This window comes from Pezoporus flaviventris, unplaced genomic scaffold, assembly GCF_033815535.1.
Source record: "Pezoporus flaviventris isolate CSIRO_AGI_PZ_B2104156 unplaced genomic scaffold, CSIRO_AGI_Pfla_v1 ptg000013l, whole genome shotgun sequence".
Classification (NCBI taxonomy): domain Eukaryota; kingdom Metazoa; phylum Chordata; class Aves; order Psittaciformes; family Psittacidae; genus Pezoporus; species Pezoporus flaviventris.
Window position 1 is genome coordinate 33,417,055 of NW_026892561.1, and position 16,081 is coordinate 33,433,135.

The window sequence follows — 16,081 nt, forward strand, 5'->3', positions numbered from 1 at the left end:
TCTATGAACTGCCTGGAAAATCACAGTAAATGAGGATTAAATCAAGTGGGTTGCTTAGAGTGCATAGTCTGAGAGGAAATCCACAAAACCCATGTCTGATGTAAGTAAGAAGGTAGAAACAGGATTTTAAAATACGGTATCAGTGCTGAAAGTTGCTATGGGGTATATTCAAAGTATTTTAAAAGTATTTGTGTTATATCTCAAGGAAAAAAACCACTACAATTTTTATGCATACTTTTATTAGGCAATAAATAAAGAATATAATAAATAAATTGATTATTATAAATATGTTTCAATTTCTGAAAATCGCAGCTGAATAAATAAGAGAAATTCTAGTTGAGTGTTTGGTGATTTGAGAACATTTTGGTACCACAATGTAGCTTATATTCTAGAAATCCAGAGGTTTAACATGATAGCTTAAAAGGCACTCACAACACCTCATTAAAACATGATTTATAAGAAACAGAAAAATTATGCGCTAGATTCCTTAAAAGTCCCCATCTGCCTCTCAGGGTATTGAGCCTACAATTTCTTCTCCAAAGCATCCTTAGGTCAAATTTCTACCCAGAGTGCTGGAGGGCTGGGCACTTACAGCACGCTCTCCAGAGAGGTCAGGTAGTTTATCATCCTGTCAATGGTGATCGTGCGGATTTGGAAGGCATGAAGGATGCTGCACAGCCTCATCCTCCCTTTGAAGGAAGTGAGCCCTGTGCCTGCTAATGGCTGCGGTGCACTCCCGCTACTGGTCTTCAGGGCCTGCAAAGAGGTCAGGGTGTTACAAGCTATGGCCAGAAAGTGGCTAAACCAAAAACCTCTTTAGTTTTTTTCACCCGAAGTGATAAATTACAGGATTTAGGAATAAGAATGTATTCTCCAAAATGAAAAATTTGAAATATTTAATGTAATTAATAGACCTTGGATAAGTTTTGAAATATTTAATGATATAATTAATAGACCTAGGATAAAATTTGAAATATTTAATGATATAATTAATGGACTTAGGATGCACACTTGTACTTTCCTTGAGACAAAAATGTCCATTTGTGCACAAATGCTCTTTCAGTCCAGGAATAAAGATGCTTTTTAAATAATATGCCTATGGCTGGCTTTGTCTAGCGACCCTTTAGACTGGGTTCATCTGCCCATAACCAGAATCTCCAGGCTATTGGGAGATGCTGTGCCGATACAAACACAATTAACTTTTGTTTTAATTAGCTTTTGTGAAACAAACAAACAAACAAACTTTTAACTTTTATTCCCTCTAACCACTAATAATATTTGTCAAAGTTCAGTACATGCGATGTCGTATTTGGTATACCAGATGTATTATATTTCAGTATTTGGAAGAGAAACAGAGCTGTGTCCCTTTTACTCTATCTTTTACTCTATTTTTGAGTTCTCTGTGGAAGTGGCAGAAAATCCTGTACTGTGTCTCACTGTGAGAGCAGAGCAGTGTAAACAAAGGAGCCATAGAGAGGACATAGCAGCAAAGGAAAAACATGAATTGTGACACACAACTCGTAAGAATCAAGTCCCTTCTAGGAAAAACAGCAACAGACATTTTTTTTTAATTACCAGATTAAAGAAAAGTCACTTTTTGACTGACTTCAGAATAGAGCAAACTGGATTAAAACCCCTGGTTTAAAACAGAAATACTAGAAAGGAAGGAGACAGAAAGACTTACTTTCATCATTTCATCAATAGTTGCCAGCACCTCCTGATCATTGAAGTTCTTCAGCTCTGCCCTGTAGGCATTCAGATCCTTATGGATGCCCTGCAGGCATTTACTCTGCAATAATCAGAATTATTAGGAAATGTGTGAATCCATTGTTAAATGCTTTAAACATACAACGAGTCAACAAAAGGGTTCTTTTGGGAAACTTGCGATTTACCATATCAAAAGTAGATCTTTCCAGCACTGGACAGTTTCCAGTCTGCAAATTAAAGAAATGAGACATGGTGATTTTGTGGAAGTGTGAATTATATAGCTGTTCCATGAAAATATGATTCTGGAACTTGATACATTTTTTTACCTCTGGATCCTCAGATGTGCAGGCTGTTATTGTATTCATTTGATTCTTAGTGATATCCTCAAGATCAACTTCTTCAAGGGTACATTCAAATCCCAGGGTGCCGAGATCCTGTGTTAAAAAGGGGTCACTGATTCAGCTTCACCGTCCTGTGTGTATATATATATACATATATATACATATATATATAAATACACACAATTTACATGATGCATCACAGCTGTCTTGCTGAATCCTAGGAATGAGACTGTGTAAGGACTGTGGTTAAATACAAGAGGCAGCAGAGAGACTAAGGGGCTGAAATGCATGTGACAGTACTTTCAATAACTCACCACCACTTCCCCTCACTGCCCCATCCCTGCCTGCATACCGCTGCTGCTCCATCACACCCTGGCTTGGTACCCTCACCACCCTATTACCACCTGCCTCAACACCACCACTGCCCCGTCACCGCCTTCCCGTCCTCTCGCCCGCCCGCCAGGCCCCTCGCAGACCTTCACGCGGTGGAGAGAGGCGTTGGCTGCCGCCAGCAGCTCCCGGGAGCGGATCAGCTCATCGGCGAGGCGGTGCCGGGGGGCCGGCGGCGTCGGCAGCGCCCAAGCGCGGCCTGGCAGGGCCAGCGCCAGGCAGACGGCGGGCAGCAGCGCCCAGAGCCCTGGCCGCTGCCTGCAGCCCCGCACCGCGGCGCTACGCGGCGCTGCCTGCCCGCCGCTGCCCGCGCTGCGGCGCTGCTCCATCCTGATGCCGGAGAAGTGCTGCTGGGGCCGGCGCGACAGCGACAGCTCTTATAGGGGTGGCGAGCGCAGGAGTTCCCCATCTCATCCTTCCCTTCCCGTTGCAGCAGCGGGTCGCTAAGCGGACTGGGGGCAGCCAGCACTCATCCCGAGAGCGGCGGGGCAGCCGTCCGCCGGGAATCCCGGCACCGCGGGGCGGGGGGATGTGCGCAGCGTCCCTGGGCGGGGGCACCAGGATGCTTGGTCCCGGGGTGGCTGCCAGCCCCTCAGCCTGGCCGAGAGGGTGGCACTTGTAGAGGCTGGAAGCACTTTCTTCAGGACTAGTCCCTTTGCACGCAGCCTGCAGCGAGCCTGCAAATAAGAATTAACTTAAACCACGTGTGTGACACACACATAAGCTTTTTCATTTGCATTCTTTACTCTTAAAGGCTATAACAGTGAGATGTCAGTGATGAATATTAGTGAAAACCTGCATGGAAAATTGCTTTTTGATGATATACTTGGTATAATCACCAACTATGTCAGTATTACTTCACTTGCACGTGGCCATTCTTAGCCTGTGTGAAAGGCAGCATAAGACTTTACTATCTGTTGAGTCTGCTGCGAAGTAGATTGGAGTTTTACTATTGACTTGGAAAGGAGCAGGATGAAGCAAGAGTTTTATATTGCATTTTCAGATTCCTTTCATTAACACCTTTTTTCCCCATAAGAAGGTTGTGCTGTGTCTAGAGGGTGACTTTGCTAGAATACCAGCACTGCATAATTTTCCAATTTCGCTGTGTGTTTTCCACTTCTACACTAGTCATTGGGCTGTGGGCTGTGGTTTTAATCTGTGTAGGAGACTTATGTTTTTTTCTGACACAGAAGTGGAAGAGACCTTTGGGATATGCTTGTGTGCGTGTTCAGCTTTCCAGGTTTCTTTGCCCAATGCTCAGTCACTCAATGCTCACTGCCTCAACAGCAGGGCATGAGGTTTCTCTTCAGATGGGGTGCTGATGCACAATCTGAACAACAGCCTCTTGTTCATGGCATTCCTGTACTGCACTTAGGCATGTATTGGGATATTAGTTAGAGTTCTTCATCAGAAAGGAGGAACATTTAGTCCCGATACCTTCAGAAGTCTCTGAATGCTGAAAGTTGGCTGGGATAGCAAGAGCATCTTCCCAGAGAACTTCATCTCCAGAGGCCCCCCAGCAGCCCCCAGCCACTGGGGACTGAAAAACACAGGCTACACAAGTAGAACAACCACGCAAGTAGGACACTACTGATTCCCTTTGATGCAAAACCTTGAGCTATATTTTGCTTTCTTCATGTAATAGCTATCTCTAATGATACATGGGACCACAGATAATTTGCAAGCCATGTTCTGTTGTCGCACAGGTGTTTCCAAAGCAGAAATGCTTTCTTGGCAAGTGCTCCCTCACAGTTAGAAAATGTATTACTGAAACATGGAGTGGGTTTAATTTACTGATAAAGTGCAATATATCCTAATACTTGTGAGTATTTCTGATTTTCCTGGTAGAAGAAAAAAAAATTGAATGTTGATACATTTGCTGGTTTACAAGTAGGAAGGTTTTTCTCGATTATCTATAAAGAACCATGCCCAAATGATATCACTGTCAGCAGTCATTTATTTTTCTGATAGCATCTGAAACTGAAGTCCTTGCCATGCCGGGCTGCTGAAGATCCTTGTACATGTATTGCAGGATCAGAGGCAATAAATCCAGAGATCTACTGAAGCCCCAGCATCACACACTGCAGGCACAAATCTCTCCAGAACGGCAATCAAACAGGTATTGTGCCGAGGGTCTCCAGGGCAGATGCTAAACATGATGTTAACGTAGTGGTTGTGCTAGTTTGGATGGGTGGTGAGTTGAGCTTGGCCAGTTTTTGCTTCTTTTGCCTGATTTGTACCATATCTGTATTCTATGCCTGTTTCAGCTATGGACTGAATGCAAGTGCACTCCTGTTTAAGGCGATTATTTTGTTGAGATTTGTCTCAAAGTAATGTCTAAGATATTAACTGCTGGATGCTACCAATGAGGTAATAGAGTCTTAATGCCTTTTTCTTTTTTTTGGGGGGGGGGAAGATGTTATATCTGGTTTTCATTCATAGTCTCATCTATGCATCTGCCTCCATCTCAGACTCCTATATTATGTATATAAAGGAACTTTTTACAAGTGCACATAGTGACAGAATAAAGAGGGATGACTTTAAAGTAAAAGAGAGTAGATTTGGATTAGGTATTAGGAAGAAGTTCTTTACTGTGAGGGTGGTGAGGCCCTGGCACAGGCTGCCCAGAGAAGCTGTGGCTGCCCCATCCCTGGCAGTGTTCAAGGCCAGGCTGGATGGCACTTGGAGCAACCTGGTCTAGTGGAAGGTGTCCCTGCCCATGGCAGGGGTTGGAGCCAGATGATCTTTAAGGTCCCTTCCAACCCAAACCATTCTATGATTCTCTGGTTCTATCTCTGACCAGTCTTGAGTCTGAATGGAGCACCTCTATAATCACTGTGTGTGGTCTGCTCTTTGCCTGTCTGCTTGGCTTGGGGCAAGTGTGGTCTTGTGGCCCCATGCTGAGGAGGAAGCAATGCAGCTCTGCGTCAGGGCTGGTCCAGTCCCAGGCACTAATGATCTTTCTGCCTTAGCTTCAAAATGGAAATTATTGTAGATCCATGCATGGGCTGGGCTTTGATGCTCCTTAGTTGTTATATATAGTCTGACATCTAATATTATTCTGGGGACTTAAACATAATAACATTTCCTATGTTGGCAGCATCCAAAAGTGGAAAGCAAACTCTTTTGAAATTGAAAAAATCAGTGTCCTTTTTATGGCATATGGTGTCTTGATCTCAGGTACCAATCTCAGCAGGCAAATAAAGGATTATAAAGGTGGAGTGATGCATTTGTTATTAAAGCAACAGAAATAGGGATATATCATGTACACATTTAGAGGTACAGTGCAGTAATTGCATACCATGGTCTATTAAAACTGTTAGAAGATGTATGATTTTTACATGAGAAAATGTAATTCCTCTGGCTTTATTTCAGCTATAAATTGCTCTTGCTGAAATTAACCTCCAGAGAAAAATAAGAACCATTCTGGATCTAGCTATAAAAATGTATTTCGACTATATTGTAGTCAAAACTAGACAAAACTCTTTTCTTGGATATGCTGCACTCAACCAAAACAATACTTAAAAACCCTATTTGAAAAAGAAAGAAAAACCTATAATAATAAAGAAACCAATTAGAAAAACCCCAACCCCCAAACACCTCAGTTCAGTTTAGTTTTGAGGACTGTGTATGCGAGTGATGAGAAATAGGATATTCTGCAGCCACACTGTTCTAAAAAACTGGGAAGTTCCTGGAAATGTGTGCTGACATAAGGTACTGCAGTGCTAACATTTTGTTTCAGTCTTGGCTTGCCTTCTCTCCCCTCTTACAAATAGCAATCTAATTTTTGTCTTCATGGTTGCTCTCAGAGTCCAAGCCAAACGAAGACCATGTTGCTTTCTGGGTAAGCTGCCTGTGAAGACCCATGAACACCACACGCTGTCCTCTGCATTGTAAGCTGTGTGCTGTGGCAAAATGGCCATGAAGGATGTTTCCTAATGGGGTCTCTAGCTGTGTGGTGTTATTTCTCCTGTAACATGTAAAATTAAATATTATTTCTCCTGTAACATGTAAAATCACGTGAATTTTCTTCACTAGAAGGTGATATGAAGGTCGTGTAGCCTTTCATGAAGGTCATGTAGCAACTTGCAACTCTATCTTCAATGGGAAGAGATGGGTTATTTGTAGGAGAGTCCTATTTCCTGTAATTATAATTATATATAATTATGAAATAATTATATACATATAGAAATGAAAGCTGCAGAATTATTATATCACAGCTAGGCTGACAGTTAATTGTAGGTAGTTACTACATAAGAAGAACTGCAAAATGTTGTGTGGAATAAGATTTTTGGATGCATCAGTAAACAAAACTAGTTTTTCTACTATTTACTACTCAGAACATATGAAGGATTGATCTAGGATCATTGTTTTGCTCCTGGATAATTTTTTTTTTTAAGATCTGGGACCAGATATCTCACCAAAATAGCCTCATTGACAGAAGCATTGTTTCTGATTTATGTTGGGACCTGATGGCTCCATAAAATGGGAAAGTGAAGATTCAAAAGAAACTTTCCTAGTGTCTTTTGGCTGTTATTTGTGGTGTTTATTTATTGAGGAATCCCCTGAAACACGTAACCTTAGGCATGTGTTCAGGCTGCTATTTCACTGATACATAATTAAATATGATATCTGAGTTGAAGTGGCTTTCCTGCACTGGCAGTTAGGGCACCAAACCTCATAAAATCTTATGTCAAGCACCTGTGTCTCTTGGCTTTTCTTTCTTCCAGCCATGGCTGGAGTTGGTGCTATTTTCCCCATGACCCTGCCATGTTCTGCAGCATCCCTGCTCTTCACTGAGGGTTTCTGGTGACTGCCTGGCAGCTTTGTTTCTTTAGGTGGATTGTCCCCAGCTGGACTGGGGACCCCCAAATTCAGCGGGTGTTATTTGCAGTCTTCATTACAAAGCTTGGATCCACATGCCAGGTTACAGCCATTTCTGTGAAAGGGATGGAGCTGGTGGTGACCGCTGAATAGGTGCTGTGGCTCCCTAAAGAGCACACAGGGATTTTGAATGGTTACATTTTGGGTAAGTAAGTTCTCACACTGAAACAGAGGATTGCTTGAAGAGCATTCTAGAATTGGGGAAAGGAAGTATTCTTTTTCTGAATCAATTTTTGCCTGATGTAAGCTGGGAGTTATGATTTTTTTATACCCTAACTTTTACCAGCATCCTTTTATAATTGGGTCTAGGAGCTGATTTTCTTTCCCCATAATCAGCTGGCTGCATTTACAGCAAGGTAAAGGCAAAGCTCTCTATGAAAGTAACATTAACACCAATCTCGGCATTGTCACTCTAAGGGATCACCATACTTAGCTCATGATGCTTTACAGAAAATAAAAGATGTGGGCAAGCTCCAGGAACCATTACCCAACCCACAGAAACAGGGTTGGTGACGTGGGTGAAATCCTGCATCAGTCCTGTGGGTTTTGTTCTGAAGTTTTATGATGTAAATAGAAATAAAAAGCTCACGAGGCTGGATGATGCTGCAGCACAGAGGGGCAGGGAGGAGTGGCTGCTGTGGGTTGGGGCACTGCGTTTATCCCATGGCCCCTCCATCAGAGCATAGAGCAGGGGTGTCTCCCCTGCCCAACATTCTGGGACCTCAGGACTACATGAGATCCTCCTTTGTCTCGTTGTCTTCTCTGCCCCCAGCCTTGGCCCTGAAAACACCCGGGTGAGTAATGTCCTGGTGCCAGTGGTGCCCGTGGTTTCGTGTGGGACCCGTGGTTTCATGTGGTGCCCGTGGTTTCATGTGTGGGGAGGAAGCACTGGCCTCTGGTGAGCACAGCACTGTCAGCACTCTCAATAGTCCCTCTTTCCCTCTTAGTTTCTGTTTCCATTCTCTGCAGCATTTCTCTCATCTCTGGGTGCCTTTTTTCTGTTCTTTCATCTGCCCAATTTATCTCCTGCCCGCAAAAGCTCTCGCAGGCTCAGATGCTGTTTGCTGACCTGATGGGCACCTGTGATGGAAGAAAGGGGTGACTAATTTTGTTATCTTCTTTCTGGTTTAGTATTTGCTGTTTCAACTGGCAGTGGTCTTGCACCCAGGGAAGAAAAGGAGCATTGATTTTGGTTGACCAGAAGAGGCATCAGTTTTTTTTTTGCATTTCTTTCATGCAACATGACTGACTGCATCACATTAATGATGTATTCAAGCCTTCACCCCATCCTGAAGAAGCAGGATGGGAAAAGTGTTCACGCTTTTGGTGCTGAGCCAGTCGATGATACGACACCTGAGAATACTTACCGAGATGCACAGGTCAGAGTCTCAAGTGCCTGGGGATACTCATATAATTGACGGCATGACTCAAGGTTACAGCATTGGTTAGAGCATTCCCTGGTGAGAGTGGGAACCGATCGCCCATCCAAGAACACACATTTGATAGGAGTTATTCCAGCACCCATTCCCCTGGGGAATGCTCTGCCCAGGATTTCACACCCAGGAGAAGCATGCTGTGATGGGTTGAGCCCTCTCCTGGCAGATAGTTTCCATACAGGGACACATTTAATATTTTTTTAAATACTTTTGGTGAGCATTAAAAATAAAAAATGCAGTCTCAGTGAACTGAAGCCCTGGCCAAAAGGAGGTTATAGTCCCTAGGGCTCTAGGAATGGTGGGAAAGTGGCCTTAAAGCCATTATTAGAAGAAAATACAGTCTTTCCATGAGCAAAACCCAGCACTTCTGGCATCACAGGTGGTGTTTTGTCTGACAGGCTCAGTCAATGTGCTGGGTGGATGGGCAGGGATGGCCTGGACCCTGCAAAGGTTACTAGGAGGGACTGGAGCAGCTGACATGCTTGCAGGAGTAAGGATTACATGTGTGAGTAAAGTACAGATTACATGTGTGAGCAAGTGCCATTCAACTTCCAATATTTAGTACAACAAATTAATAGAACATGTTTTAGCCTTCTTAGGCTAAAGATTATTCGTATTTTAGCTGCTCCCATCAGGTCAGATAAGGGCAAGCACAGCTGGTAACAGGTACTGGAAAACAGAAGCTTTTTGTCCAATTGCTTGAGGAAGAGAGATCACCTAGCTCATGTGTGCTTCTCAGGGTAAATTATGTTCTCTGTGGGTTCTCAGGGTAAATGATGCTTTGTGTGAGCAGTAATTTGTAAAGAAACATTATGGAAATACATGGACAAACTTGCTTGCTCTGTTTGCTGAATCCCTGGGGAAGGCATCCACCTCACAGGCAAAACAGCCTGTGACTCTTAAAATCCTGAATGAGAACATTGAAGGTATTTGCAGCAGCTGCTCTTATTGCAGCTCTGGCTTGCAGCTGCCTCATCCTCAGAAATGAAAAGGGGAAAGATAGCAGAGGTGCATGAATCAGGGATTCAAGGTCATTGGGTGGCAGTGGGGCTTTGCCATGCCCATATGGAAAGACTGGGAAGCATTAAACAGGTTTGAATCCTAGCAAATGTCATGTGAAAGCTTTTAATGTCTGTGCCAGTTATTTAATTTAAGGGATTTTTATTTTTCCCTTAGGTGTGTAATGATTCTTCCCTTGTGGTTGTCTTGTGGGTGTTTGGACCTCTGTTACCTCTCACCATAGCCTGTTGTGTGTGTGTCACCTGTGCTGGTTAGACAAGATGAGCTATGAACCCCTAAGTGGCAGGGAGTAAAAGAGTTTGCAGCTAACGCAAAGAAGCTGCTATTCACATACTTGTGGAGCCATAGGCACCTCTAGGGCAATGCAGGGGTCAGTCACCCAGCCACAACCAATGATGTTTTTCCCTTGGTGAAGGCACCGGGAGCTTTGTTCTTGCTCGTGGCTACATCCAGCTGCTGGCCTGTGAGGGCTTTGCAGGAGAGCCAAATCATTTCCAAGTGGTCTGTGCTAAGCTGCTGGTGTAATGTTGAATTCAAAGGCAGCCCAAATACGATGGCACAGCCTCTAGTCACATCTTCCAGCCCCAAACTTGTGCTGCAGGCTCTTGATCTGTGCACAGACATGAGGTCTGCTGTCCCTTCCCCTACCTCATGATGCAGCGCAGTGGGATGGTGCAGGATGAGTGGTCTGATACTGTGATGTGGGTCCCTCCCCCACTCCCAAAAATAGATCTCTAAATGGTTTTGGAGCTGCAGAGTTCTGCATAGCTCCTTGCCAGCTCTTACTGCTTTGAAGGGGTGTCAGTTCTCTGCGGCCAGGAGTGCTGGTTACTCCAGCAAAACTCCCGGAGTGTCCGATGGGAATTTTTCCAAGCTAGTGCCTGGCTGGGGGTGTCAAGTGCTACCTCCACGGTGGGCTGAGGCCAGCACCTGGGAAAATTCCTCTTCCCACAGCTCTGCTGGCAGTTTCCCTGACAGGCAGTGAAGGAGTGCTGAGCTGGCTGCCTGGAAATGGCTGCTCCCCGCAGGCCGTCAGCTCAGGAGATGCGCCCGAAACTCTGCAATTCCCTTTTTTCATATGGCTGTAGCTATTTCACTTTTCATTTGAAGGCATGTTTCTTCCCCAGACATGCTGTCATTAGGGAGCTAAGGGGTAGGTGGCAATGACCAGCATGGTGCCTGGGCTCTGCTGCCAGTCATTCATGGCAATTGCTCCACTGGCAATAGAGCCAGCATCCCAGTTTTGGTGTCACAGATTAAAAGTCATGAGCTAGAATAGGCTGTGCTGGGTCAGAGACTTGCACCACTGAGAAGTGGGACAATTTATTTTTCATCCATCCTTTTTTCCTCTCCAAAGCTGAGACTTTTAAAAATAGTATTTTACCACTAAGAAGGAGCTGATGGTTGATATAAGAGAAGAGGGAAGGTCTAACCCTATCAAATGACCAAGGAATGCTGCTTTAGCACAAGACTTGGTACTCACTGGCAATGCAACCAACAGCTTTGTTGCCAGTGGTCCTGCCCTGCATGCAGGATGTCACCAGTCACATCTGGAGCAGCTGGCAGAGAACAAAGGGTCCTGCACACATGGGTTTCACTTCGCTTTACAATAAGAAGGAAGAGAAACTTCCCAGGAATTGGTGTAGGCTTCTGCAGGGAAGCGAGTGCCGACCGTAAGACCCCCCACAATGGCTTTTCCTGGGGGATGCCCTCTGCAAAGCTTTAAAGAGGTAAAAAGCAGCTCCTTCATGATAATTGCCTTCTCTAAAAAAAAAAAAAAAAAAAGGAGATAGGAGGGGAACCCAAACCGCAAGGTTTGCTTGTGAGGAAATGTCTGGCTTATAAGGCACATCTCTGATCCTGAAGTCTGATTTAACATCAGCAGGACCTTATCTCAGACATCAGGATGGATTTTTTCTTTTTCAAATGCAGCATTTCATACTTTATCAAGCACAGGGGAGTTTAGGACCAAGAAGCAGATTTAAAAAATAAAGAAACCTCATGTTTTGAGACCAGCTGGAGGCAGGCAAGCAAAAGCAAGCAGAATTTCCCTTGGATGGCCAAAACTGGCTGAGGGGAAGGGTGTTGGAGGGGAGCGTGATGGGGGCAGGACATGGCACGCTGAGGAGCAGGTCCTTTTCTGCGCAGCTAGTCAGGCAGCATGCAAATAATTATTGCAACAGCTAAGAAACAAACTCCGAAATCGCTTCCAAGCTGCACAAAGCCCTGTGCCTGTCCCTTGCCCCAGTAGGGGACAGCAATGCCCAGGTCTCTGCTGGGCAACGACCTTTCATGCCTGATGCGGCTGGCAGCACCCTGTGGCTTCTGCATCCCTGCCCAGAGCCTGGTGCAGTGCCGTGCCCATGGCACAGGCTGGGTGTGATGGGGCCATGCAAGTCCCGGGGCCATGCAAGTCCCAAGGCCATGCTATGCCTGTCAGGGAGAAGGGGGTCATACAGATTTCATGCACATGTTGCCCTGTGTTCCCCTGCCCTCAGCCGGCCACACCAGACAGAGGAGATGGTGCATTTGCAGCCGTATATTACAGCTCTGCAGCCTTCTTTTTTTCTCTCCCAGTGCTATGAATTATATATGTGTTTGCTGGGGAGTCACTGATCTCTGGAGTCTGCATCACTTCCGGCTGCAGCTGACACTGGTGGACGTTTTCCTTCACTAGCACGTCCAACCTACCCCGAGCTTTCCTTCAGCCTTTTAGTCATTTGAATGTTTTCTCCAAATGAACACGTATTCATTCCTCCCCTTCCCCCCCGCCATTATTTGCAAGGGGCATAGGGCAGGGGGGCTGCTTCAGGCACTCTGTCATAACAGAAGCTGTGTATTACTGTTCCTGCTGAGCTCACCCCTTGAAAGCAACCTTCTGACTGAGAGCTCTCCGAGTCTCCTTTGGGGAATTCGGCTCCGGGGTTACTGCACTGATACTGGGAGTCCCAAGTGGAACTGTGTAAATGCCCCATTCATGGAAGAAAAGCATCAAAAAAGAAAGAAAAAAATCGAGGCAGAACAAGAACCCCAAGTTCTCCTCAAGGATGCAGCTCTCAAAAATCCCACTGTGAGGAGCTACTCCCTGTGAATATGCAGAATTAGTTACAGGCAAGTGCAGCTGGTGCATCAAGGGTAGCAGTCTGTGTGATGGGGAGCTTGTGGGACCCTCAACCCCATAGCCCCATCCATATGCAGAGTGGTAGGTGTTTTTGCTTACTGTATCAGCTATTTTTGGTGACTTCTAGTCTCAGGAGGTACTTTTCCTGTTGCACACAGTGCACGCAGCCTGCAGAAGGCAAACACTGCCAAGTTTGGCATCTCATTCAACATAATTTGTATTTGGTGGGGACAAGGGGAGAAAGAACCAAAAACCCACCCAGGAGGATACAGGAGATTCTGAAAATGGGACCGATACCCTGAAAGAAACAGGTGACAAAATACAGACAGACCATGACAGGGCAGCAACTCAGAAACCACGCAACACCTTTCTGTTTTAAAAACGTCATTTAATCCATTAATTCCACAGCATTGCCATCATACACACCAGCATGACACCTCAGTACACGGGACACAGAGCCAAGGAGATGCAGTTACCCAGAAACACACTTTTTCTTAAAAAAACCACCCCAACCCCCAAAGGGCGTAAGGGGGAAAACCAGCAATAGGTGACTGGAATAACTAGTTCTCTTCAGCAAGTTAAAGGCACTTAGCAAGGGAACAAAACTCCAGCCTGATCAGGCTGCCTCACCCTGGTGCCCCACAACTGGGCCCTGGTGGGTGCGATGCCAGGGATGATGATGCTGAGGGCTGCGGGTGGTCCCCTGGGAGCACCTGGGGCTTTCCGGCTTTTTTTTCTTTTTGAAAGCTGAGAGCAACCTTTTTGTATTTGGGGATTTTGCTGTTCATGCTTTAAATCCAGTGGCACGCACCTCCTCACCAATACCTGAATAGCCGCTTCTGATGGAGGCACCAGCTCTGGGCTCCGCGGTGATGATTTTGGCCTCAGAGCATTGCAAAGACAGCCTATTACAGAGCAGAAACATAAACCCCAGCAAGTCTCTTCACATGCAGGCAACAGCATCAAGCCAACCAAGAGCTACAGGGAAACTAACACCCCCAATAGACATATTTTTTTCTGCATAGTTAAAAGAAAACAAGAAAAACCAAACCAAGGAGTTTACATCATTGCTGGTCTGCAGCTGAACCCATCCCAGCATCTTTCTGTTAAAGCCACACCCCTGGGGCAAGCACAGCCCCCTGCTCAGGGGACACTGCCCAGCAGGCAACAGAACTTGGTCCCCCACAGGGGCTGCAGACAGGGGACAGTCCACTGGAATGCCCCCAGAGCAACTCCTGAGAAAGGAAAAACAGCCCTAAGTTAAACCAACCCTCTCCCTCACTGCCCCACTAAGGGCCGGCACTTCTATAACCTGCAAAAAGGGAGGGAAATCATCATTTTATAAAATACATTCTTGGCAGGGGATGAAATTTTAATGCAGCTCATGCTTTTCTGAAAACACCCTGAATAAGTCATTAGCCAGACCCTTTGCTAAGATGAATTTGCCCCCAAAATAAAAAGAATGAAAATGTGTGAGATGCATGTCTGCTGCTGGCTATGGCTGGGCAGCCTTAGGAAGGGGCTGGCCGAGCTATTGCATCATTAAATCAAATAAATGAGGGATGGAGACAGACCTATTAGTCTCCCCGTGTCCCTCTTCCTGTACGTGCAGGGTAGGACACATCCAGCACTCAGGTGATGAACACAGCTGCTAATGGAGAGCCCAACCCAAAGGCAGAGAGGTGAGCAATTACCATATATAATACATTTAATATGCTGCTTTGATTGTTAACATGGATTTTCTTTTTTATTTCTGACATTGGTGAGTCATTTAAATATTCAGCCTAGACAATAAAATAGAAAAAGAAACCATCTACAGTATGTGCCTAATTATTCTAACAATAGTCACGACATTACGGCCCAGTGAATGTGATTATAGAAGAATCTCTTAAGTCCATGTCATACATACATTATGAACTTACAAATAACTCTACAAAAATTCTGTCTTCTTTCCATGATTTCATGTGATTGACTAAAAAAAAAAATAATTTTTTTTTGTTTTTTTTCTGGTGATGACAAATTAGGAATTGCACATTTGCTTCAAGGAATACATCACTGGTGCATCACTGAAGTCAACCACTAGGCAACAAAAAGACGTATCATATGAAACAATTTTTTAAACTTTTATTTTACATATTTATACATAAAACTTTCAAGGTAACTCTCTGAATCCAACCGAATGTTAATAGTACATCTAAAAATGCATGTCAGGTAGTCAACATTCACAAAATGTTGAAAACTGATTAAAATATACATATTACTGAAAGCTACAACTTCACTACGAGGCAGGCATGTATTTTTTGACTTTTATAGCACCGTCAAGTACAGTTTCTTTATTTTAAAACTACAGTGAAGAATAAAAAAGTAGTCAATGGTAAAATATCATTCAAATGAAAATCTCTAAACAAACAAAAATAAAGTTAAACTACCCTTTCTTCTCACCCATGATTTATAATGTTATAAGTACTGTACATTTTCTGTAATAATATTATTAAAATGCCTGATATTTAGTGGCACGAGTAAAAAAATTAAAATAAATTAAGAAGCAGAGGCCAATCACCGGACATAAAGCTTCGGACATGGTCAATGACTAACACTGGTTTTCCTGTGCGCCACTGTGGACATCAGAGCTTGGACACACAGAAGCAAAATGAAATATCGCTCGAGCTCTGCTCCCGGGACTCCGGGGTTCATTTTGCCGGCATCTTCTCTGCCATGTGCTTCTGCTGACTTTCGGCGTGTCTGTGGGGAGGAAAGAAGCTCTGTTTTTCAGCATGCTGAGGAGAGGTGGAAACACAAACCACAGGCTGGGCTGTGCTCCAAGCCAGCATCCCCACTGCCCTGGCAGCCAACCACAAAAAACGTTTTCCTGAGGAAAAAACAAGCACCGAGCATGGGATGTGTGGTTTCTGCCCAGGCTCCTTCCTGGCAGGAGGGGATCAGGAGATGGGTAAAAGGGAGAGGAAACCCTTCCCCAGAGTAGTTTTAGTCAGCTGGGATCATTTCCTCTCCTCCTGCAGGGATGGCCAGGGTGTTTGCCCCCCAAACAATGCCAGAATGAGGGGAGCCGGTGCCTCCCACCATGCACCAAAGCCCCCACCATGCTGACCAGCTTCCAAATATCAATTACTAAACTGTCATTAACTGCATTTAGGAAGCAAGGCATTTCCTGAAGTACAGAA

The 16,081-nt window shown here is 44.8% G+C and overlaps 2 protein-coding genes across 5 annotated transcripts in view; both read right to left on the reverse strand.

Annotated features, from left to right (window-relative positions):
* Nucleotides 1–238: 238 nt before the first annotated feature.
* IL12A (interleukin 12A) lies at nucleotides 239–2,785 on the reverse strand. The gene is made up of 5 exons (XM_061451074.1): nucleotides 2,525–2,785; nucleotides 2,034–2,141; nucleotides 1,893–1,934; nucleotides 1,685–1,789; nucleotides 239–756 (listed from the first exon to the last, which is right to left on the reverse strand). Exons 1-5 carry the CDS (start codon nucleotides 2,765–2,767, stop codon nucleotides 589–591), a joined length of 666 nt encoding a protein of 221 aa, XP_061307058.1. The 5' UTR covers nucleotides 2,768–2,785; the 3' UTR covers nucleotides 239–588.
* Nucleotides 2,786–15,003: 12,218 nt separating this feature from the next.
* The window catches only part of SCHIP1 (schwannomin interacting protein 1), a 189,877-nt gene continuing 188,799 nt past the window's right edge, over nucleotides 15,004–16,081 (reverse strand). For all 4 annotated transcript variants that reach the window (XM_061452636.1, XM_061452638.1, XM_061452637.1 and 1 more), the window contains one exon: nucleotides 15,004–15,641. In XM_061452636.1, coding sequence (XP_061308620.1) covers nucleotides 15,590–15,641 — 52 coding nt within the window. In that variant the 3' untranslated portion in view covers nucleotides 15,004–15,589. The remainder of the gene's footprint in view (nucleotides 15,642–16,081) is intronic.